This window comes from Thermobia domestica, chromosome 14 (assembly GCF_964235325.1).
Source record: "Thermobia domestica chromosome 14, izTheDome1.hap1.1, whole genome shotgun sequence".
NCBI lineage: Eukaryota > Metazoa > Arthropoda > Insecta > Zygentoma > Lepismatidae > Thermobia > Thermobia domestica.
Window position 1 is genome coordinate 190,738,311 of NC_137467.1, and position 26,132 is coordinate 190,764,442.

Below are 26,132 nucleotides of genomic sequence, written 5' to 3' on the forward strand. Positions count from 1 at the left end.
AGCTTATGTACAAAATTATTTTTGGATTTATTAGAACTAAATGTTATTTCAATTATAACTTTATGATTTACTAGAAATTTTCTAGTTTATTTTGTATTAGTTTCTTATTTTAATATGAAAGCGTATGTTCATAATTATTCTTCGGGTTATTAAAACTAAATGTGTTATTTCAATTAATAACTGTATAATGTGGCAGATATTTTCTAGTTCATTTTGTTTTGATTTCTTCATACAACATTAAAACAAAATGTATGTACAAAATTATTCTTAAAACTTGTGAGCACATAACGAATGTAATATATTTTTTGGTTAAAGTAAGTTTGATTAAAGTACTTAAAAATCGATATAACTGGTTTCATTAAGAATGTTATTTACAGTTGCAATCCATAAGTAAGTGATACTTTTCGACTAAACCTGGGGGGGGGGGCGCCGAATTGTGTGTTTGCCCCGGGTGACAGAAACCCTAGTTGCGGGCCTGCCCTGGAATCGAACCAGGGACCCCATATACCAGAGGAAAGCACTGCCGCTGAGCCACCATACAAGCGTTTTAAATATGGAGAAAATACATTTGATTTATTTGTTTCTATAAATAGTCTTGCAGTTATGCAACATACCTTACTGATACTCATTTGCAAGTAAAATCTTTTCTTTGTATTTCTCACATTACTTTTACATAATAATAAATAAAGAAAAGAAAAGATTACTTTTACGTAATAAACATAGTTATACGTGATTCCTGCTTTTCGCCGCTAGATGACTCTTATGGTGTTTCCGAAGGAAAAGTGGCCTCAGCTTCTTCTGTAGACGGAGTAAGGGGCGAAGGTTAAATACCCGCAAGCAGCTGAAGTATTTAGAGTTTATTGAGTACAATCGAAGGACGGATCATATTTGATAAAACAAGTAGCTTCGCTGTTGGTAAGCTACACCCTACTTTTATTTAACCGGTTGTTGTGTATTTAGATTATTTAAATTTACGTAAGATTTCAGTAGTTATAAATCCTTGACAGTGTATTTATTGTATTTGTAGCACACAATTGATTGTTTCCCTCCTCACCACACGACCTATGACTCTTTGTCGTCAGAGTTTGATAAGTAAATATTTGTATTAGTAAATTACTTAAAGAGATACTTTATGAGTAGATTGAATAGTTTTTGTTCGTTCCACAAGTTATGCCATTCACACTATGTAACTAGTTAACATTAATAATGTTTTCTGAACGTTACAGCGCAATGCAGCAGTAATTTTTCGCTGGAGTTGTTTACACTAGTTTATAGAAGCTGTGCATTGTTACGCTACCTTGTACGATGAAGCTTTGATTCCTAGTACATTGTACTAACTGCATTGCTTAAGTAATTGTAAGGAAAAATTATATATATAATGCAGTTTATTGCTCGTGCGGTAGCAATGATCCTTGCACTTAATATAATTAGTTGGGTTGGAATTTAGTAAACCAAAGCATAATATCGTTCGTTCAATATTTCGGTGCTGATTTACTTCTCGCGCACCACATTTTGGAAGATTTACAAGTAAAGTTCAACACTGTTTGAAAAGACATATTTATAAAAAAATAAGCTTCAGCAGGCGATAGAATTAATTAGCGGTACAAAGTAATATACCAGTGTTATAGGTTTAAAAGTGTAGTATTGCTATTGTAGAATCATTATCATAAGTGCTTTACGACGGATAACAAAAAAAAAAAAAAAAAGAGTGCATATGAAAGTTGATTGTTTTAGATACTATTTTCGGGTTAAATTCCAAAGTTAGGCGTCCGTTTCCAGCAAAATTTTTAAAATTTACAGGAAAGATATAGATAATTTGATCATTTGTGTGCTTGATAATGTATAAGAGTCTCGAAAAATCTGTTTATTTGTTATATATGAGCGGTTATAAACATGGGACTATACGGCGAGCGGAGGGAAATATTTGGCGCAAGGTAACCGAACAGTTGCATTGTGGGAAAGAAACGAGCATTTATGTTATCAACATGGCGAATGTACAAGGGCAATGAACTAACAGTTTTAACATTTATGAAAAAATACGTTGATAACGAGCAAAATCTTTTAAAACTTTGTGAAGAGCACGGATTAATGAACCTAATAACAAATTGCAGAAAGTGTGGAAAGGAGATAAAAGCGAAAAAAAGTGATAAAAGCGGACGCCCAACTTCGGAATAAATACCCTATTTTCCACCGGCGGCGTATTTCTGTACAGTGTATAGAAGCCGTATTTTATGTTTACAAAATGGAGTGCTACTGTATACAGACATGAAAAGTTCCATTGAAACGCGTATCATTTTCCAAAACCTACTTGTTCTTGCTACCCTCACTTACGCGTATTTGCACCGTCGCTACCACTTGGGCCCCAGCTTCACCCTGCACTGACTCGGTTAGATATTCGTGCTTTCTAGTGGCAACCTAGCACAGGTTTGTTTGTTTCCTGCGCTGTACTTTTATGCCATCCATCCGGACGCCATATTTACACTTAAATTGGAAAATAATTGCAATTTTTCAGCAATTACTTCTGATGGCCTCTTTGAATGTTATCTATACCAAGTGAAATATTTGCTTGTTGCCCAGTGCAAATCATTTAGGAGATTATAAGAAGGAAATTAGTAAAAGAATTATAGTTTTTCAGTAGTTATTTCGAGTGTTGCGCCAAAAGTAAATTTACACGAATTCTTAGTTTGTGGTAATACGATTATTATTTTAATGACAAGTTATTAACAAAGTAGGGACATCACATGGTTCGGGAGCCGAAGTAAAAGGATGGACGCCATATAACGTCACTTTAACTTAAATTAGAATAAACTCGACATAGTAGCTTGTATGAATCAGGGTATTATGTGAAATGGCTCACTTATGTAGGTTGTTTGTAGTAGCACTTACATTGTTACGGGTCTACCTAGCATACTAGTTAGGGATGTGTCAATTGCTTAAATAAGTTAGTAAAACATTATCTACAATTGCAACAGGTCAAGTTTAGATATATCACGTTTTGTAAAATTTACAGGTAAAATTTAATAGTTTGGGTGGAATACCATGTTTATAGGGAACAAATTTCTGCAGGCGACAGAATTTGATAGTAATAGGGCTACAATTATATTTTGTGTGTACAAGTGTAGGGTTACTTCTGTAAAAAGATTACAAGTACTATACGATTGTTTAAGTAAGTGCATATGAGAGATGACTATTAGATACTTCATTCGCCCGGCTGAATATTTATGCACAGTGTACAAGAGTGTGTTTTGTGTGGGTTAATTGCCGCAGATAGCGGCTCTGAAATTGAAAATTTACAAAGAAGTGAACAGAATCAGACAGTAGGAGCAATGACGGTCATCAGTGTAGGGTGAGTAATTTGGGAGGAAAACCAAGTTAAATTGTAGGCTATATGAATTCGCGGATTGATGCGATATTAGGTACCGGTAAACAAGCAATAGAGCATGATATGACATGTTTGAAAACGACTGCCTTATTGACTGGATGTGTATGTTGCTGTAATGGAGGGAAATACAGAAATGTTGACTGGAAATTAAAAAGAGGGAAGATTAATAATTGATCTGAACTAAGTGTGGCATAAATGAAATGAAATGAGGCATAATTTTGGGTGCTATCGCATTATACGCTTTTTTTGGGGGGGGGGGGGAGAGGGGCGTAAATTTGTAAAATCCACGGAAGAAAGGCGTATACTAAGGTGGAAATACCTTGTGGGAAGTGTGCTCTTTACCACATACTATAGCACGGCCAGCTATAATATGTGGTATGAAATGTCTGACATTTCATACCACATGCGGGGAGACAGAACGCAGGAAAGGAGCATAGCACTTTTGTATAAGTTCTGTAATTTTTAATATCCCAGGGACATGCGTTTGATAGGGACATTCCCCTCTGAAAGTTGATTTAGGTAATACTCTAATAGTTCATTGTTTTACTGATTTCTGAGTGGTGCGTAGTTTGTAGCAATTAACACTTGGGGGGTATAATACTGTATAGATGCATACGGATGCAGCAAAGAGCAAAGGGAGCATGAAAACAAGAAATATTTGATTAACAGTGAAAGGTGTACTCCGGAATTGAAACAGGTAAGGTTTACTGAAATAACAACACGTAAGTAATAATACAACGTCGAAAACATGTTCATGTGTGTCTTATCCGGGCCGCCATCTGCGAAAACTTAAGTCTTTTATGCCTAATGTGAAAGTATAATAAGTGCTATAGGGTCTCGTATCACTGCTTCATGTGCTTTCATTACGCTCGCGTGCGCGCTGGCTTCCTTCTGTCTTACCCTCGTGCTACTGCACGGATTCACGGCCTTCATCGTATTGTGACTCAGTAAGATTGCATTCATGCGTTTTGGTGGCAATATAGCACAGATTGATTTGTTTTGTGCGGTGTAATTTTTATGGCATTTATCCGGACGCTGTATTTATGCGCGAATCGTAATTTTTCAATAATTACTTCTGCTGCTTACGTTCCGTGCTAAGTAGGGTATTGTCTTATCTCTCAACGCCAATCTTTGGAGGACAGTTTGAAGGAAGTTAGTGAAAGATTTAATTTTCAATAACTAATTCGAGTGGTGTGCGTAAACTTGGCCTGCACGCTACAGTTATCGAATTAACGATGTTTTATTCCTGAGTAGTATTTTCCGCATACAATAAAACTTACTCATTCCATTTTAACACGTTAGCGCTTATCACTCTGTACACTATGACTCCTCAGTAAAAGACATCTGGTCTGATGATGTAGGTCTCATAGACTTTGACCAGAAAAACAGATAAAAGTTACCTATTGGAATATACATAGATAGATACTGTAGTATTTACGGGAACTCACAAAAGAGGGATGAAATCTATGTGATGATCAAATCAGTTCTTCGTGAAATGTGTTATAAAATTCAGGCGATTTCTCCACGAAAGAGTGACCCGGATCAATGTATTTCTATTGACGAGATCATTTTTGAGAGTCCCTACTGTTCTTAATTTCAACCACTTAAACCCGAAGATCAGTGAATACGGAGAGCTTTCATATTTCTAGTCAATAACTGACATTAAATAAAATTGAATCCTCAAATGTTGATCAACTAATAATCTTATTGCTCACATATACCTAAACAATATCACAAAAGCAACATAATCGAAAAAGCTCTTTCGCTGGGCTACTCGGTACCTCGTGTGCTTTTGATATAGAGCGTATGGGGTTCGATCCTCGGTGGGAGAGCACAAATGATTAAATTTCACAATCGTTTAGTTTCATAAATCATCCGTCTCCTTTAACCTAAGGACAATCTAGCTGTGAGACGTGAAACTAAGAAAACAAAATCATTTCATTTTACATAAACGAAATCTCTTTAAAAGAGTGAACATGGGTGCGTAAAGATACAAAGTATTCGTTCCAAGGAGGGGCCCCGGTGGCTCAGTGGTAGAGTCTTCACCGCTGGTACATGGGGTCCTGAGTTCGATCCTAGCTCTCGCGAAGTGAACTTTGTGCTGGACAATCACCGTGTGCGTGGTTTTTCTCGGGGTTCTCCCATTTCCTCCCACTTTCTTCGTTCCACTATTTCATTCGTTTCTCATCATCGCCGTCTCCTTTCGCCTAGCTGGCGTAATCATGGGACGTAAAATTTAATAATTTCATTTCATTTTTTCTTCTTTTTTGTCTCCAGAATGGGCATGGCTTTCTTTCCTAAATTGTATCTACATGCTGTATATTGTTTTGGAAAGTTGTCAAAGTAACACATGGTGTCTACTGATACTTGAAGTACTGGAAATTACTAAAAATTCGTATTGATACTGGGAATGCTGAAGTTATAGTAGATGTTACTGTGTAAAACTAGACAATGTAAAAATTTCCCTTGAGATCTTTCAAGATGGCAGCTCCATCATCTGGGTGTACGTGGTTTTTAGGGCTGCTGGCCATCCATTAAAACCTGGCAAGTTCAAGAAAGAAAGTGCATAGTGTTTATAATATGAGGCATGTTTATAATGTAACAATGTCTTATAAACTTTCAAAAAGACGCTCTGTGTGCAAAGACTCCCAGCGAGTCGTGGTGTGGTTAGAAGCTCATCAGGAAGAACAGGTCTTCTACTTAATATTGTTTTCAGTACTGGAACAGTCCGCAGCAAACAACCTGTAACATGAACATTTAAGTTTATTGTGAAACGTCGAAATGTTTTGTTCCAAAATAAATTTGCAGGGGAGGACGCCGAGGTTTCTCCTGGCGTGATTCGTGCCATTAGACGTGATGTTGATTCCTTGCACTGTTAGGCGTAGTTTCACAATAAACTTACATGCTCATATTGCAGGTTTTCTTGCTGCGGACCGTACCAAATGTAATACAAATGTAAAGAAAAGTCTAAAATTATTAAACACAAACAATTTGCTAAGCAAAACAGTATATTCACATTGAAAAACTACATACGTGTGACAGTTTTGCCAATTAACATTTTGACTTCATCAGCCATTTTGGTTGTTAGTTGGCGAACCTGTCACACGTACCGTATGTAGTTTTTTTTAATGAATATATTGTTTTGCTCGGCAAATAGTTTGTTTGTGTTTAATTATATACAAAGCAAAGCTTCTGCTTATCTGAAAATATGTAATACAGTCAATCAGGTGAGGAAAGGAGTGACCCCTATTGGGTGGGTGAAGATCAAGAAAACAAAACAATAAAAAAGTGGACGTAGATTGCGACAGGCATTCTGGGAGAGATCAAGTTCAGAAAACACTGACATTATTATTATTTTTAAATGTTGATTTCGACCCCCTAGTGTCTGTGCGTTCTTTCTGTTAGAATATTGAATAAGAGTACACTTTTTCAACATATTTTTGAGGTTGTTAGATATCTGCAAACTGTCGTATGTGGTAGTCACTTTTTTTTTTCAGTTCACCATAGTATTTTAGGTATTCAGTTTCACTAGGATACTGCAATTATATTGGAAATACCCAGAGACATCCTGTAACATCAAACCATTTATTTACAAAGAGTGAAAAATGCACAATATGACCGAGATTCTAATCCCGGTCTCCTGCTTACAATTTCAGTGCATCAACCACCACGCTACTCCAGTTCTGCATGGCTAAATGCAGTGTACGTATGTTTAGCTTCGGTGACCCGGCTTCAATTCCCAATGGGAGATGATGTGGTCTGGATTCTATATTAGGGTGTAGGTCCTCAAAACCATTCATTCAATTCACTCTGCTACTTGGTCCATTCGTGCACTTTTTGGCTCTTTTTGTATTACTGAATTCGTCCTTACAGAGGCATTGGCGTTATATATATATATAATTGTGTGCGTGTAATGTGCTTTTTCCTTCATTTATCTATATAATCCAAACTTTTAGTTGAAATCATTATCATTAGGGTTATATAAGGGAAATAGGATTCTTTCAATGATATGGGATTATAGTGTATATTCTGCTGTTTGATATGGTGTGTGTCCCTATAATGTATTCCGCTAGGCAGGTTAGGATCGGTATTTGCTCTTCGAGATGGATAATTTTCATGTAGTTACGTGGATAATAGTTCAGTTAGATGAAAAGAGGGCTACGCGATATTTATTTTGTGATGATCGTGGATTTTTTGTAATGAGCAAACATGTTGTATGCAGAGCTATTTAGTTCCATGTAGCGTATCGCTATCTATCTAGAAGATGAAAATAAAGTAGACATAAATTGTTTTGAACTTAATTTACTACAAAAGTAATGAAGCGTAACACACGAAGAGTGAATGACTCGGTCATGTCTCGAACCCGGGATCTCCGACATACCATGCCGATGCGTTAACCTCTACGCCACGCAGTCTGCTTCCCAGCACCGACACACTTTTTCACTCTAGAAGTCAGTACTCTTCACTCAGACCACATGGCTTGTACCACAGCCTAGTTGCTGTGCTTGGAAAGTCCAGTGTCCATATATTGAGAACACCTTTTGACGGTTGTGGTTTCATGTTAATGAAGGGAGAAAAGAACCGATTTAAAGTGGTCTTTTACACGAGAGCCTCTGTAGGTGTGAATTTAATAACACACAAAGAGTGAAATAGTGAATGACTGCACCTCAATATATGGACACTGGATTGTTCAAGCACAGCAGCTAGGCTGTGGTCTGAGTAGGGAGCACCGACATCAGGAGTGAGAGAGTGGGTGGCTGTTCTGGGAAGTGAACTGGATGGCGTAGTGGTAAATGCATCGGCACGGTATGTCGAAGATCCTCGGTTCGAGTCCCGATCAAGTCATTCACTTTTTCATTCTGTGTGTTGTTGAATTCACATCTACAGAGTATCTGATGTGAAAGAATAAACTTAATTCGCTTGTTTCTTCCTTTCATTAATGTAGGGATGCAAATGAGCAATAAAATTTTACTAGCCCAAAATAAAAGCTACTAGCCCACATCTTAACAATAAAAATAATTTACTTACCTTCGGTATGATATTAAATACTCGTCCGCACCAATGAACCACTCGCTCCAGGCAAGTGGCTATTTGCATCCCTGACGTTCCTTACACGGTTCCTGTGGCGACCAGAATCATTCAGTTAATTATCTGTGTTTCGAGCACGTTCTTCGAGTACCCTTCATCAGAGTTATTTAACAAGGTTATATCATGTTTTACAGGAGTTGATTAGATAGTATGGTTCCAAACTTACTTAGATATGAAGTAGTTGCAAGAACTATTGGATATCAGTACATAGTTATAATAAGGAAAACCCGTACAGTAGGAGTCAAAAACACACTTGTTCGACACAAGGCTCTTCAGTTGTGTTTAGAATATGCAATTCTCCTTTCAACCTTACTTTGTTGTATGTTTCCTCTATGCTGTTTGTTTACATTTTCTCTCTTTTTATGTTTTATGTAGGTCTATATGAAGTTTGCTTCAACCAAGAACTAGCTGTAAAGGTGTCAGAATGACTGTGTTACGAACTGTGTGCGCATTGGCGGCAAGACAGACACAAAACTCTCCATTTGTGCTCAGGGCACAGTGCTCTAAGGCAAGTATTCCAGTTTAATTATTATTACTTTCATTGCCTATTTACATAGTGGAAATGATTGTATTAGTTTTATTTTCTGAAAGTCTTGTAATAGTAACACTGAAATAGAGTAATATTCCGGCTAATCTTGGAGAAGTGCCGATTTTCTTTGTTAATAATATCGACATGTTACTTGGCAAATTTGTACTCTGAGTTTAAATGCATTATATGATGATAAATAAAGATATCCGATACAATACAAAAATGGAATCTTTGAGTTTTACGTCCCTGCCTCTGCCGGCTAGGTTAAAGGAGACGGTTATCATGAGAAGTGGATGAAATGGTGGAATGAAGAAAATGACAGAATCCCGAGAAAACCCACGCACGCTATGTTTGTCCACCAGAAAGCTCGTTTGACGCGAGCTGGGATCGAACCAAGGACCCCATGAGGAGGGATAAAATAGGGCAACAGGAATAGGATAAAGAATGTAAAGTTGCAAATTTTGTTCCACGTCACTCCGATTTTGTTTCGAAGCTAAAATGTTCATTTTACTTGCAAGAAGTATCGAAGTTTCCTAGTGTAAATACTGTGTTGTTTTTTGCTCTTCAGCGTTGGAAGTACTTATATAAAAGAGCGCCTAATTTCACAAACATTAATCCTTGTGTATTACCATGAAAAATACAGCGTAGGAGATACCGTGGGGTCCATTTTAAACCTCAATTATAAATTTACCAAATTATTGGTGATCCGTGCAGAAATTTTATACAGATACATTTCAAAGCAATACTTTATTGCATTGCACTCCAACTCAGACTGTCACATTTGACATCACTGATATAATCGTCATACAAAATACAAAAGAAATACTTGACAAACTCGTCACCAGCTAACAGGCGCAACTACAACCCAGAAGAGTCAAGTCGTGTCGTTTACTTGGGATTGTTGCTTGAAGTAATGGGTGTTAGTCCTTTGAAACTAACCACTTGGTTATTCACAAGCTGTTCAAAAATTAAAGCAAGTTTCAAGATATCTGTTGCTTTGAACTGTAACCTGTGGAAAAAAAGACAGTCACAAACAATGTTGTGTAATGGAAGAAAACTTCTTTTCTTACTTCGAGAACAATATATTAGTAGTTTCTATACATTCTATCGCGGTAGAATTTGGTAAGCCGTAAAGCGAAAAAGGTATCAAGTGCATTTTGCATCTCTACTAGGGATGTGAACTGGCGTCAACTGAGGTGATTGCCCACGGAATGGAAAAGGTAATAATTGGACGGTGCAATGTTTCCCATCCAAGGCGTATACTGGTGTTTCATATCATCCATCCGCGTGGGGCTTAGCGTTGTCCTATAACAGGAGGACCCCTTTGCAATTCAGAAGTTCTGTCTCCAGAGTTTTGAGTTTTCCTTGGACATTCCTTTTGGCGTGGGAGACCTGGGTTCGATTCCTGGCGGGAGCTCATGTGGTTCGGCCTGCACGTTAATCAGTAGATCCAGTCTCTTATAGCCTTGCTGCTGAACAGGACGTTAAACTCAATTAGTGTTGAACATGGCCCAACTGCTGACAGTTCAGTTACATTGGTGCTCTGACCAGCTGGTAGCTTTTCCCGGTGCACGATGCCGCGAGCAGTCCACCAAACACGCAGGAGGACCTTCTGGTGGAATGCTCCTTTCGGCTGTTTTGGAACCGGTTCATGGGATGCTAACCAATGACGACGGCGCCGTGGAGCTTCGTACGGGACCCACTTCTCATCACATGTCAGCACCCTGTCCAGAAATGATTTCTTCCTCAGACGAGACAGCAAAAATCACAGATGTCTTCTCGCGTTGCCTTCTGACCCGGAGTCAAATCATGTGGGACACTCGATCCAACTTGTAGTGCTTCCCAACTTGATGGAGGTGCTGCCGAATGGTTTCTCCATTCACGCTGAATTGTAGTCCCAGCTCATTACATATTTAGCCAATGTTCGCCTCAATTGATGCCTGAAGATCTTCATTTTGTACATATGTTGCTTTTCCGGCACGTGGTGAGTCTTCGAGTGTTTCGTCAGCGTCCTTAAGCTTGTTGAACTACCTCTGCACTGTCCGCGTAGTCATGACACCCTCACCAAAGGCGTGGCGTATCTTCCAGTCCGCTGCAGCGGCGTTTGACCCAGTTTGCACTCGTACAGCATACATACCCTTATGACGCTCTGTGGAGATTCCATGTTCACTCTGCCCTTACGCAAGTTCACGGTGTGACTGAACTGCCACAACCAGGTAGTATGTTGGATATATTCACACCAACAACTGGCCTTCACCTTATCTCTATTCGCATTTACCTCATGTTGTGAGGATCAATTGAACATAGACCTCCACAAAAAGCGACAGAACTTTCTTGGTTACCTTTATATTTTTACATAACAACAAGGCAATAGCAAACGATATTTGATGTTCAATATATTAAACATACATTGGAGAAAATACAAGAATAGGCTTTTAAATACTGACATCCTTTTAAGAGATACACTGCATTAAATATCTCTGGGGTCCCAAAAGGACCCCATGTAATACAGAAGAGTTAAAGAATATGAATTCCATGAGATAGGCAGGGAAAGCAATAATATATGATTGTTAAAATTTTTAGATTACCCTAGGCGCCATTTTATACATTTTTTTTTTTTTTTCATTTAAGTAAAACCGTACGCATCAGTGTGATGGAATTGTTGCTTTTACAAGAATTGCCATAGAAAATAGTTTTGGTTATGTAAGTTGGCGCATTTGGCACGCATTTATATCGAATAAAAAATGTTACTCAGCAATAGAACTGAAGGAAATAACTATTCCTTTCCGTTATATCACGCTTAGAACTTAAAACAACTCTTGAAAGTGTTTACATCTTGCTGTATAACGAATATGTGTCAAAAATCCTGCAGTACATTTGCAATTTGAGGCAGTGTAATTCTGTTACATGTGAATGACGTCCGGATATTTTTTTCTTTCTAAATTTGTAATGCACTTCAGCTAGAAAAGTTAACAAAGTAGTTAGGTTAGACAATAATAACCAAACTTTTCGTAAAATTCACCAAACCAGACTTAAGAATAGTCTACGTAAGATAGTCTCTTGTTTCATATTTACATGATATGTTACTGTATCATATTCTTAAGTACATAGTTGGAATTTTTTCGTTCCCTCTCTACACTTTTTTCAAAGATAGAAATAATGTATAATTTTCCTGTGGAAAGACCCGTGAACTAAAATTTTTTCAAGTCGTTGTATTTCCGATTAAAATTAACGCTAGAATCCCATTGTTTATCTAAATTTCCATTGTCAGTATTTAAGGCCTTTTTTTTTCCTGATGTAAAAGAATTACTACATTTGTCTGACATGATATAGAACGTAAGAAGTTACATAAAACGTCGTCCACGATGGAGAGAAGTATATACAAGTCATTTCTAGTTAAACTACATTAGAAATGTGTAATAAAAATAGCCAATCGTTGTGCTATGGAGATCACCGTTAAAACTCAAACTGGTTAATTCTCTGCCGCTTTCAGTGTGGCTAGAGAAATTAGAGTGAAAATAAATCATATTCTTGATGTTTGATTGCAGAGATACTGCTTTTTGTTCTCTTCTACCGTTTCTTCTCTATAACGATCAACGTTAAACCCGGAACTGGTTAATTTCTGCCATTTCCGGTTTCAGTAGAGTTAAGGATGAAGATAAAATGTACAGGGTGTATCAAAAAGAACTGTACAACTTTGAAAACTCATACTGATTTTTATTTATTTAACTTAGACATAATTTTGATATCATTTTTTTGCAAGATATTTTTTTTCAAACCTTATACCTAAAGAAATTGAATGTGACTTCCATTGGTGATGCAGCATATATCCCATCTGAAATAATCTATTTCTTGCCAAACCTGCTGCAGCGTGACTGTGTAATCCAATTAATTTGTTGTGTCTTACCGAACATCTAGTTTCAATAAAACACTTACGCCACTGATAAATAATAGGCCTACTGAGAGGATCTTTACCATACTTTGTACGAAAATTACCCACAATATTAGTGAATGAAGTTACTGTCTTTTACGCTAACATATCGATGGCCAGCCTCCATTTCAAACAGTAACTTCATTCACTTATGTTGTGGGTCCAGGTAAATGACAACGTTGCATTTTCATTTAAGGTGGGGCGCATAAAGAGTGTACAGCCCAAACGGCTCTGAGAACATCATATTTGGAGACAGTTTTTCCTCTTACATTTTGTTGTAACTGTAATAATTACAGAGTTTCCGTATGTCAGGGGACTTTTGAGACACCCTGTATATAAACGGGCAAATAAAGCTCCTTAAAAGTTGATGCTATACGAGAAATATGTCACGTATTTAGATGAAACTGGTACTAACTTACACACCCATTATGCCTTTCGTTATACGCTAGCTAATCAGGTACAATGTAAACTTATTATTAACTTTATTTATTTACTTTTTAATTACATCGATTGGCATAGAGACAAAAGTAACAGAATAATGAACGCAAAAATTCTAGTAGTCTTTTTCTTCCGGTTTATACGAGTACATTTGTATAAAGCATATTTCAGCAGTTGAATAAGCATTGACTCATACATTGTAAGCATTGACTCATTGCATTCTCAAGGGTGTAAACATTGATCGGCATATGTGAGACTTGAGAACTTTTGAACTGTTGTTTACTTTTATTATTTATTTACAGTCTGCCAGAAAAATGTATACACTCTGTCATCCTGTATCAGAATACTGGCATTGACAATTGTTCTGAAATTTAAGTATGTTGTAGTACGGTATTTCGCCCAACAGATGTCAGTGCTGCCAGCGCGGTTAGTGAGATAAGAAAATGGAAGAAGCATGCTTGACGTTCGAGCAGCGTCAGTGGAGATAGGATTTTGGTACTGAACCACCAACCCGCCTAACAATCCAACGCATTGTTGCCAAGTTTGAGCCGAATGGAACGACGAGCGGTCATTGTATCAATGGAGACCGATGCACATGCCTCTGTAATCTTCTGGCGAAGGTTCTCGAGCGTCCCAAGCATCAGACAACATTTTCAACATCTAATGAAAACATATGCTTACTTGAATGTTTGAACAATAATTAAATGTAATTAAACATATTATATATATTTTTTTTCTTAAACAGTGTATACATTTTCCTGGCGGAATCTATTTCTTTTTTATTATTATTATTATTATTATTTTACGAAAATCCAAAAAACATAAAATACGAAAATCCAAAAAAGAAATAAAATAAAAAAACTCCAAAAAAGTCATGCGACTATAAAAAATATGTAAATATAAAAAAAGAAACAACTGTACATATACATTTTTTCGGCTACCGATTTTCATGTCACGTAATTTTCTCCAGATAATAAGATATACATTTTCAGAAAGCTCTTTGTTCATAGTTTCTTATTTTTAGTTTTTTGTTAAGCATTTCCGATGTTCACGTACTTAATATCGTAAAAAAAAACTACTTTTTTTCGCTCCTCCCATAGACCGCCATGTTAATTCGAACCGATTTTTAGATATGATCCAGATGATCATCGTACTTACATTTGGTATTAACATACGCAGAATTGATCGCGCTACAACATATAACAATATCATTATTGTTCGCAATGGGGTGCTACAGCATTATACGGGAGGCAGTCTCTTTCAAAACCAGATGCGCCAGGATGCAAACAATTTCGATTGAGGGTGGGAAAGGAGGGATGAATTACGACGTTGTGAAGAATTCATTTTCTATGTTCGTTGTGAAGTCTTCATATTCCGTGTTTTCTCTCACTCAGTAATAATTATTTTCGTGCGAAATAGAAACTGCGCAGCCCTGTGAGTTTAGGCAGGAACCACTCCTACTGAGCACTGGTCGCCAGATCTCAATTTATAGTCACAGATGGCGACCGGAAATTTTGCGCCCTGGTCTGCAGTCATTAGTTTTCCTCAAAATACGATGCGCATTCAGAAAGTAACTTTCCCACGCGTCCCATAGCTAGGAAACCGTATGTTGCGTGAAGCGACTACGTGCGGAGAGAGTTAAGGTCCCAGGATGGTGCATGCGCCAGCGGAACTTTCCTAGTACTCTCAGAAGCGTTGTGATAGTGGTTAAAGATGGACTTCCTATTCCAGCTCCCGCCGCGCGTGAAGTACGAGTAGTGATAGTTTCTGAATGCACAGGGGAAAACACTGTGCAAATTAAGATGGGCCATTCAGAACAAGCGGCGTGGGATGCTTGTAGTTCGTGTTGCCCTGCAGCATAATAATGCCCGCCCACACAGCTCGCCAGACAACAGATCTCCTGCAGCAGTTCGGCTGGGACATTTTGGATCATTCACCTCACTCCTAGCGATCACCATCTGTTCTTACGCCTCAAGAGATACGTGTCAGGTTAGTATCAGCATTTTCAGAATGACGGAGAGGCGGAGGAGGTTGTCAAACAATGGTTCCAATTTCAGGGGGCCGAGTTCTATGATACGGACAAGTTGGTCCCACAGTGTGACAAATGTCTGAATTTCGGTGGTGAATATATTGAAAAATAGCTAAGCACATCCTGTTTCTGGTACAATAAATGCAGGCTTTCCAATGCTCCTATATTTCCTACATTTTAACGAAACTTCTTATATTTTTGTCGCATTCCTACTTCCATTTGTGAAAATAACATAAGGAAATAAGGTACGGGTGGTTGGATGGCCTTTTGTCTCCACAGTAGGGTGGTTGAATGAAAACTTTTCTATGTTTCGTCCTTTGCTGCTTATTGTCTACAGATAATTACTCCAAACAATATATACAGTTAGCGCAAAAAATATTCATACACCTTCAAAATGGAACAAAAAATAAACTAGTTTCGTTATATTCATTAAAAAAAATTATGGAGTACTGATTTTAAAGACTTACAAATAATTTATTTACGTGTATCAATACTTTTTGCATTAACTGTAGGCAGATAATTGTAGAATGTTACAGATAGTCGAATTTTACCTTAAAAGCGCCAGCTGCAGAATGTATACATTTTAGATTTCAGATAGTTGTATGTTCATATAACAATTGCTGTAATTTCCATGTGATTATTTTTTATTTCTACCTATCGGATAATTCAAGTGTCCCTTTTTCACAGCTTCAGGAAACCTCCTATATTTGTTCGTCGTGATTTCCTATATATATATTTCATTAGCATTGGAAAGCTTGTAAATGTTACCACTCAGTTGCGTTTTGTTTCTGTTCAAGACCTTTGGGAAATTTACTTTCTGGAAGCGCTTCATATGCAGAAGTGATTTATTTATTTATTTATTTTTGGTAAAGTCTTTACTTAAGAAATTCGTTGTGGTTCTTAAAACTATTACAAGATGCAGAAAAATCCCTATAAAAACAAAGTAATAGGTTTAACAATCAGCTTTCTGGGAATAAAATGGTGTTATATAGTGAATCCACGTGCACAGTTAATCGTAGAAATAACCTGGTAATTAATGTGTAATTATTTTCTTTCAGTTTGCGGCGCCTTTGCTGTCAGCAACATGGGTCTCTGTTGATACCCGTCCTCAAGATAGAAGTATATCGTCTGTTAATCTGTCGAAAACATTGGAGCTGCTGAGTATAGATGACAAGATCTCCTTGAAGAAAGGTTCTTCAGATGCAAAGAAATCGCTGCAGCTAGAGAATCCTCCTCAGAATAGGCCGTTGACAGTTATCTTGCAATGGCTGCTGTGCAATCGAAAGCATTTCATGAAGTTTGCCAACTTATACTTGGAGCAAGGCTTTGATGTGCTTACGGTGAAAGTCACTCCGTGGCAGTTGTTGTGGCCAACGAAAGGAACTCAGGTGAGTGTTTTCCTTAACACAGTTTTTTTTTTTTTTTTTTTTTTTTACCTGGGGCTGAGACACCTAGGGGATCGCTAGAAGAATACGGAATGGCGGGGAAGGGAGGTGATGTAAATAAATGAAATTAGAATCTACAGGTAATTAGATCCCATTTGTAAAAGTAAATGTAAGGTAAATGTACTAGTGGAACAATATAACATTTTCTTTAGAACATTTCCTACATAAAACGAATTCAGTACGCTTTTCTTTTTAGTAAAATACGAATTTTTTTGTTTGTTTGTTTTTTTGTTTTTTACACATACGCATACAACAATTTCTTGTAAGAAGAAAAGAGTAACTTACATAAGGTTACTGCAAGGGTTGCCAGGTCCCCCAAATATTTTTTTTAGGAGTTTTTTGTTCTGCTAATAGGGTAGGAATTGCACAAGTTTTACCTCGTTGAAATCTGTCTTCCATAAACTTTCCAATGATGTATCAGTAATGACTCTGTGATAAGCAGGGTTTGCCCAAGTAAGCCCAGCCCGAAAAAACCCACCGGGTTTTTTCGGGTTGGACCCACCTGAAAAAACCCACCTGGGTTTTTGAGCTTTTTGTTAGTATATTGTTGGTACAACTAAGGTGATTACATTGAAAGCGATTTTTATCAGATTTTGGACTTTCCTGGGCAAATTAGATGCTTTTACATTAAGGTATACAACAACATACGACATAAACTTCTGAATGCACTGAATGAATTTAAAAAAAAAATAATTAAAAAAAAAAAAAACTTTAGCTTGAAGTAATTATAGAACAAATTAATGTATAGATTATGCTTATAGCCTGTTTGAAGTAAGATATGCAATTTTATATTTTAGAAAATACTTTCCGTGAAAAGTGTGCTCGCTGACTCGGCGACGCCGAGGGACGTTATCCCTCATCGGATTTAAGGCCATAAGTGCTGGTATTACCAGTAAATATGTAGTGCTCGGAGTTCCGAAGATTACGTAACTCTTACTATTTCAAATGTTGAATTCAAACTTCCTTACTAGTGGAAGTTTCGATGTACACCAAGAAAAAGCTGCATTTTCGAAAGAAAGGAAAGAAAGAAAAAGTCGCGAAAGAAGTGCTCGGGAAATTCCCGCAATTCAACGCACAAAGCGTCGCAACTGAATAATTGAACAATAATACTATTTATTTTACGCTGGAAGATATTGAATTTTATTTAAGACATTTTGAAACATTTACTTTATGAAATATGAATTATGTCTGTTAATTGTTTTAAATTAATTTTATGGAAAGAGCCGTCTTGCAACTAGAGTTCGGGAAATTCCCGTAATTGAACGCACAAAGTACGGAAGTGAACTCCAACCAGTGGCGGCGGTTAGACGTTACAAGTGGGGGGGGGGGGGTGCAAGACATGATCTGAATATTTGAGATCAGTTTTAGTTTTCCTGGTTTCTTGTAACACTTTGACGAAAGGTTGTATAACTATTAGAATAGTGTCTTTTTCAGTTATACCGTATATCTTGTTTCATATTTTACTAAGTAAATTGACAAGGGCAACGCAAGTAGATACTAGCCCTTTGTACTCTTAAACAACGAAGGTGTAAGAAGAGATTTGATTCCTTGCTCATGAATATCTGTCTGGAAAATTGTGTGATCAGATTAGGAGCCTATTTAATAACAACGATGCGAGCGGTCCCGGGTTCGATTCCCGGTGGGGGCACTCGCTCGAAAAAGTGTAAAACGCTTTTTCAGGCCAGCCACCCTGAATGAGGTTTTCCTGGTTTTTCCTCATTCACACCAGGCAAATGCCGCGAATCATATAGGTCCCAGGCCGCTTCCTTCCTTCCCCCATCCTTTGTTCCTTCCCTTTCCCCGGATTGTGTGCTCGCCGAGGGACGTCATCCCTCAAAACGTGAAGGGCTAAATGGCCTTAGATGCCGAAAGCCCAGAAATCTAAACTCTAACCTATTTAATAACAAATTTGCAAAACAAATAAACAGAAAGGATAATATTAATCAAATAATCATAGTAATGAATAATGATGCTTGTTTTGCAAAAGTTATATTGAAACTGGAAATTAATGAACAACTTATATTTTTAATTCCACGAATGCTATTATGTGTTATTACTCTTAGAAAGACAGTGAATACTACAAGCATATACTACGACATTTAAAGAAATACTTTTGCAGCTTCCCGAAACATGTTCGCTGCCATTAAGTACAGTTTTCACTTTCTTGGAATGTATCAAAATTCAGCAATACTTAGTCACTCCATATTTCAGTTATACAAAATAATCCGAAGACCTAGAATTATGCTAAATTCACTAAATTTAATTGTATATACAAAACTGTATATGTACACCCCTAAACTCGTATATTACACTGCAAAATTAATATTCCTTACTGAGCTTCTTCGTGGCTAAGCGGTTAGCGTACGCGCCTTTGACGTGGGAGACCCGGGCTCGATTCCCGGGGAGCTCACGTGGTTCGAACTCCACGTTGATCATTAAGTCCACGTATCATATAACTTCGCTGCTGAACAGGATGTTAAACTGAAAAAAATCAAATCAAAATATTTCTTATTATTCGAAAAAAGAAAATACATTTTAGGAACTGTCGACTTTTGTGCAATTAAAGAATAACTTATGAAGGACTTCTTTTCTTGCGAAATGTTATCTCAATTAGTTCTAGAGCGGCTGACTAACATATCGAGCCCTTGCAAGAAGAAATGAAAGTACGCTGGAATTGTGGCGCTCCAGTAGGTTATTTGTGAGTTATTTTTAGTGGCAGTTCAAACATAATTCCTGTAGCTTTCTTAATTCTACGGGAAGACAACCAATACGTACTCATAGAACGACAAACACTTTATGACACCATTTTTATTCTATAAACCAATAATACATACAAAACTTTATATTTCCAAATGAAACTATATACATTAATGGGTAATTTCAAAAAAGTGGAGGGGAGGCAACTGCCCCTCCTAATCGCCGCCCATGACTCCAACAATAAAACTACTTATTTTACATTGGAAAATATTTATGTCGTATAAGACATTTTGAAACATTTATTTTATAAAACACGAATTATATATCTTTGTTTTAAATTAATATATTTGGTGTTCATATTTGGCGAACGTCACTGAGGCTTCTGGGATGATTCGATCTACATTTGTTCGTTCGTCTGCCTGTACCACACATACTACAGGATACGAGGGCTGCTATATATATTTCTGGCCTAATAATGAAAATACGAATATTTATCAACGAAAATGGTTTTATTGTTTTTCAAAATATTCTCCATCAAGATTTATACACTTTTGCATGCGCTCAAACCAATTTTCGAAGCACTTTTTCCACTCCGATTGAGACACCTCCAAAACATGGTTTTTGAATGCTTCAACAGCATTTTCTGGCGACGAAAATCGTTGACCACGCATTTTTTTCTTGATGTGTGGGAATAAAAAGAAGTCATTGGGTGCCAAGTCAGGGCTGTACGGCGGATGACCCATCACTTCGACGTTTTGGCCGGTCAAAAATGCGCTGGTTTGAGCCGATGTGTGAGAGCTCGCATTGTCATGGTGCACAATGATTCGTCTTCTCTTGTTCATTTTTCGAATTTCTCCGAAGACTTCAGGCAAACAAATGGTGGTGTACCACTCAGAATTGACCGTCCTACGTTGCTCAAGCGGAACAGTCGCCACATGACCAGTTATGCCGAAGAAACAGGCGACCATTTGCTTCGAAGTGCTTCTTCCACGAACAACTTTCGTTGGATTTGGCTCGTCTTGGAAGACCCACACGGTCGATTGCTGTTTTGTTTCGGGCTCATACGCATAGATCCATGATTCGTCACCTGTGACGATCTTATAAACGTCTTTTGAAGCACCGCGATCGTATTTTTTCAGCATTTCTTTACACCAATCCACACGAGCTTTCTTTTGAGCGATTGTCAAATTGTGCGGGATCCAACGAGAACAAACCTTTTTTACGGCCAGGTGTTCATGCAATATCGAATGTATGCTGGTGGAAGAAATGCCTAGGCATGCCTCTATCTCACGGTAAGTCACATGACGGTCTTGCATTATCAGTTCACGTACGGCATCGATGTTTTCTGGCACAACGGCTGTTTTTGGACGACCTTCACGGAATTCGTCTTTGAGCGAGCGTCGGCCACGATTGAATTCGTTGTACCAGTTTTTCACAGTGCTATAGGATGGTGCTTCGTCGCCATACAAAGATTTAAGTTCATCGATGCACTCTTGTCGTGATAATCCACGTCGAAAGTTGTGAAAAATGATCGCACGAAAATGTTCACGAGTTAATTCCATTTTTTTGCCAAGTTGATTTCTTCAAGTACCTGTAAAAGAAAAAAAAATTGTCGTAAGTCAAAAAGTTCTGAGTACATTTATGCTACAAAATGTCAAACTTTCCAATGGAAATGTCAGATTGCACCTGGCAACACTTAGTGTTGCCTAGGCCAGAAATATATATAGCAACCCTCGTATCACTTTCAGTCTTTTAAGTTTAAATTTTCAGGGTACAAGCACGAGACACACTAAATTTCCTGTACAGATTTTGGCGGCATACCAACGTAAAATTTCAAAATAGCGGCCATTCTTTTTTCAAAATAGCGAATATCCACGCTACAAAGTGCAATTTTTGGTCTTTTTAAGTTGACATGTTCAGAGTAGAAGCATGAGACACTCTAAATTAGCTGTATATACTTTGGCAGCAATCCAACGTAAAATTTCAAAATGGCGGCCGTTTTTTCAAAACTGCAGTGAATAGAAAATTGTTGTGACAATTGTGACAAGTTGTGGCAATGATAATCTTGAAATATAAATCACATTTTAACACTTTTACCCCAAAAACATTGAAATATTTCGAATAAACCCAATTAAACCCGAAAATACCCGAAAAAACCCACATGGGCCCAGGTGAGTTGGGCTTTTTTAAAAAAAAACCGGGTTTTTTCAAACCCTGGTGATAAGGGAGTCACTAGGGCCCCTAAGGTGAAAGTCTTCAATTTCGTTCAAATCCTTGGCGGAACGTAGAAAGATTAATTCAATCAGGAGCAAAGGACCAAAACTTAATTTAGATAGAGGCAACGTAGATCATAGTTGAAATACTACATGACATAATGAACATCACCAAATAAACCACAAAATTAATGTTTATTCGTTTTTAATTACAAATGTTTCTCGTTTGCACAATTTTACCGCTAAGAACAGTAGCATCCTTATTAAAGAACCAAAATAGAATCTGAACAAGTATTTTGAGAGGATTATTTACATCGTTTCAAATATTGAATCTGACCTCATTTCCTCCACTTGAAGTTTAATTGTCGGATGAAAATTAATTTGTCAGCACCAAACCTGAAACTAACACGAAGTGAAGAACTTTAGTTTGTTGAGAAATCTTAGTGACATAACTATACATAGTCAAAATAATCAGTGTTCAAATGCACTAGTCTTAAAATTCGCGACAGAGAATTAAATCTTCTGGCCTTAAAAAGTGAACTTTTGAACAATGATATTTTCATAAAAACAGAATATAGCTGTCGAATACAGTGATAAATAAATAGGGATATTCAAAAACCAAAATTAGGTCTCTGGAATACTCTGTGAAAATTACTCTTTATAATAAAAGTGCAGTAGGAGATTTAAAAAAAAAAAAAAAAGTTCCCAGCGAGGGAGAAATTAAAAGAACAATACAAAGCCACAAAGTAAGTCACTTTTCGTAAGGCAGAGTTTCTTGTCTTAGATAAATAATGTTGCTGTAGTTACGTAGACTTCGTCACGTAGGTTTTTTATTTATTTACTAACTGGTTCGTATACAATAGCTTTGCTATCTTAAATAACTTAACCCTTTGGGGATTCTATGGTACAACTTGTACCATACGGGTGTTTCATGGTACATTGCGTTATAACTATTCTATTTGAGCTTTTTCGTCCTTTTTTAAGTCTAGAGGCATTGTAGAAAACGTGACGTATGGTTTCACACCTTCCTGCGTCCAGACATAGGAGGTGATGACGTCATAATTTTAAAATATATATTTTCTCTTATGAATCCTATGTTCATTATTTTTTGGCGCGCTTATTTTTGCACGTAGAAGATTGAAATTTTGCACAAGCATTCAGTCCACCGAGTAGTATTTACCAGATGTTTTTTTCAGATTTCTGCGTTAAAACAGGGGGGGGAAGGGATATTTTTACCCCAAAAATCCGTTTTTTCGGGATTTTCCCGCCTTAGATACGTGATGGAGACATGTGAATGGTACCGTCTGAAAGGCAGTTCTATTCTGAATAGGATGATTGGCGGATTATAGTCCTAGGATAAATAGAGATGTCTCAGGAAAGTTTTTACCTGAGATCATGGTGTTTTGCGGTAATTTGGGGCATTGTGGGGATTCTTGATAAAATTTCTCCCACCCTTAGTATTCAAGATAGAAACTTGAAATTTGGCACACACATTCAGTCTACCAAGTACTATGTATCAGATTTTTTTGAGATCTCTACGTTCACACAGGGCCGTTCCAGAGGGGCCCAAAGTGTGAAAAAAATTTTCCCTTTGACATCAATTTTCCCTCTTCTGGTATATATGGACATGCAAGTCGTACCATTTGAAAGCCAGCTTCATTCTGAAGAGAATGAGATATGAACTATGATCCTAGGATAAATAGTGGCGATGCAGTAGCTGCTTGACTGAAAGTCTAAAAAAATACCCCAAAAACCCCGAATCCCCAAAGGGTTAAGCTAGAAAAAAAAATCACTGAACCAAGCAATGTTTATTTTAAAATATTAACTGTGTGACAGTATCGCCAACTAACTGAACATATTGATTTAATCACTTCTTAAAACCAATAGAAAACAATGACAAACATTCTTTAAGCTTTTCTTCTGAAATATCGGTAGTATACGTAACATGAATACATTGGTTCCGCGGTGGCTCAGTGGTAGAGCGTTCACCTCCGCTGCATGAGGTCTTTGGTTCGATCCTAGCTCGCGTCAAGTGAACTTTGTGGTGGACAAACACCGTGCTCGTGGGTTTCCTCGGGATTCTCCCACTTTCTTCATTCTACCAATTCATTCATTTCTCATTATCACCCTCTCCTTTAACCTATCCGGCATAACTCTGGGACGTAAAACTTAAAAAGATTTGATAACATGAATACAGTACCATCATCACAGATTTCATCCAGAGCTACAAGATTATAAAACAGAGTACCGTACTGTACCCAACCAACTGGCTGATTTGATCTAAATTTTTCTCTGTAAGGAGTGAAAGTCCTGAAGGTAGCTGTAAACCAGGGACTGTTATTATAATTCATCAACCTGCAAATCACTTCTTCTAAATAGCAAGGATCCAGCATGGGTGCATAGGTGATGTATTCACGTGTTACACCATTAATATCTCTAAATATCGGGAAGAAAGAATGATACCTAGCCGATGAAGTCAATATGTTCAGTTAGTTTAAAGTAAATGTTGTTTTATAATCACATGGGCGCATGGGGGGATATTCAAAATTAACAAAAAATTGACTACTTAAAAAATTGAAAAATTTAAAGATTTTGACGTTTCAGAACTCTCAGCAGGTTCCTTCCTCAGTGGCAAGGTAAAAAGAATTAAAATGGAAAGGAGATAAAAGGAGTAAAAACAGGAATACATGCCACTATATAAAGGTAACGTACAAAAAAGATCCTGAGATGACCTTGCTCTTACCTTGCCACTGAGGAAGGAACCTGCTGAGAGTTCCGAAACGTCAAAATCTTTAAATTTTTCAAGGGAGGAGTCATTGGTAAGTAGCCAATTTTTTGTTAAGTATTGTTTTGTTTTTCTAGTTGAAGTTGTTGCGTAATGAACACACATATATAATTATGTCCCAGGAAACTTTCAATACTAGTTGTTTTGCACAAATAATTCCCAAAAATTAAATAAGAAACTACAAAACACAATACAACCAATACGAAAATTTAACGGACATATCAGGTGAGCGCAAAATACGGTTAAGCGGCATAGCAGGTTACCAGTTATAATTTCAGATCAACTTACTAATTCCCATAACAAATAACTTCATTGGAAAAACTGTGGATCAAAGAATAAGATAATATATATAGAGAAACAAGCATTCATCTTTACTTAAGACTGTTTCTTTCCTAACTTCAGTAGTTAACAATATGTTTCTCAGGCTTTTTTTCAAGGTTTGTTTGACAGAAAGCTGAAGTAGCATAAAATCCCCACAATAAAGAGCAGTAAGGCAATAGCTCTGGTAACATTCAGAGTTTTATTGTTAAGTTTTTTTTTTTTTTTTTAGCTGAAAAAAAAAACGTCGAACAGGTTGTCAAACAGCAAACCTAACCAATATCATTAATCTCAATCAAGAGGCATTTCCCACTCAGAAAGGGTTTCTATTTTCTTAGACACCAATGCAGGGAACACAAAGCATGCCAAACAACTTTCGTCAAAGAAGCAACTTAACTCTAACATACAAACCATTACGAATCCCTCATTTCCTTTTTTAACTTTGTGTCTCAAAATTGATTATCTAAATATGTATAATTTAGTGGTTAGAATTTTGGTATTAAATCTTCATTAGCCGAAAATTCACAGGAATTATGTACTTCTTCTTTCACTAAGTTTAACACGAATCCATTTTCAATATTCTACGTATAATAAGGTCACATTAGACAATTTACGAGCTACATCCTATCCATTTACCTGGTACACTCTGCTCGCCACAACTGATCACCTTGGAGGTGCATTCCTGGTACAACTAGCGCCATAAGCGGGGAGTAGAAAAACTACAAGCACTAGTTAAAACGCGAGCAAGGGACGAACGTTATCCCGCGTTTTTCTTATCGTCTTTAAATTGGAAATTTTATTTACAAACATTTTTAAACATAAATTTTATTATTCGACTGATAGCAACAAAGTTAATTTTATTTGTTTAGTATTTATTGTAACTTAAATAAATAACAAATACAAACAAGTTATTTTCAGCTCTTCTGTTCATATTTCTTTTATGCTTTTTTTATTTTATTTTATTTTATTTTTTTTTTTTAATTTCCAGCTGGTTGCAGAAGAACTCAGGGACTTCCTTTACTTAAACACCAACTACAATCCACTTCTTCTCCATGGCTTTTCCATTGGAGCTTACTTATGGGGAGAAACGATGGCAAAAATGGAAGAGGATAAGCAGAAATATTTCCCCATTCTTGAGCGCATCGTGGGACAGATTTGGGACAGTGCCGCTGATCTCCACGACATTCCTGTAGGATTATCTAGAGCCGTGTTCCCAAAGAACCCTGTGCTTCGTAATGGATTGGAAAAGTACGCTCGGTAAGTACATAACCTATTCC

At 37.1% G+C, this 26,132-nt stretch overlaps 1 protein-coding gene across 1 annotated transcript in view; it reads left to right on the forward strand.

Moving 5' to 3' along the window:
• The first annotated feature begins 757 nt into the window (after positions 1-757).
• Positions 758-26,132, forward strand: part of l(2)k09913 (transmembrane protein 53-like lethal (2) k09913) — a 46,970-nt gene continuing 21,595 nt past the window's right edge. The window contains exons 1-4 of the mRNA XM_081739259.1: positions 758-915; positions 8,846-8,978; positions 16,456-16,785; positions 25,844-26,112. Of these exons, the coding sequence (XP_081595385.1) occupies positions 8,895-8,978; positions 16,456-16,785; positions 25,844-26,112 (683 nt within the window). The 5' untranslated portion in view covers positions 758-915; positions 8,846-8,894. The remainder of the gene's footprint in view (positions 916-8,845; positions 8,979-16,455; positions 16,786-25,843; positions 26,113-26,132) is intronic.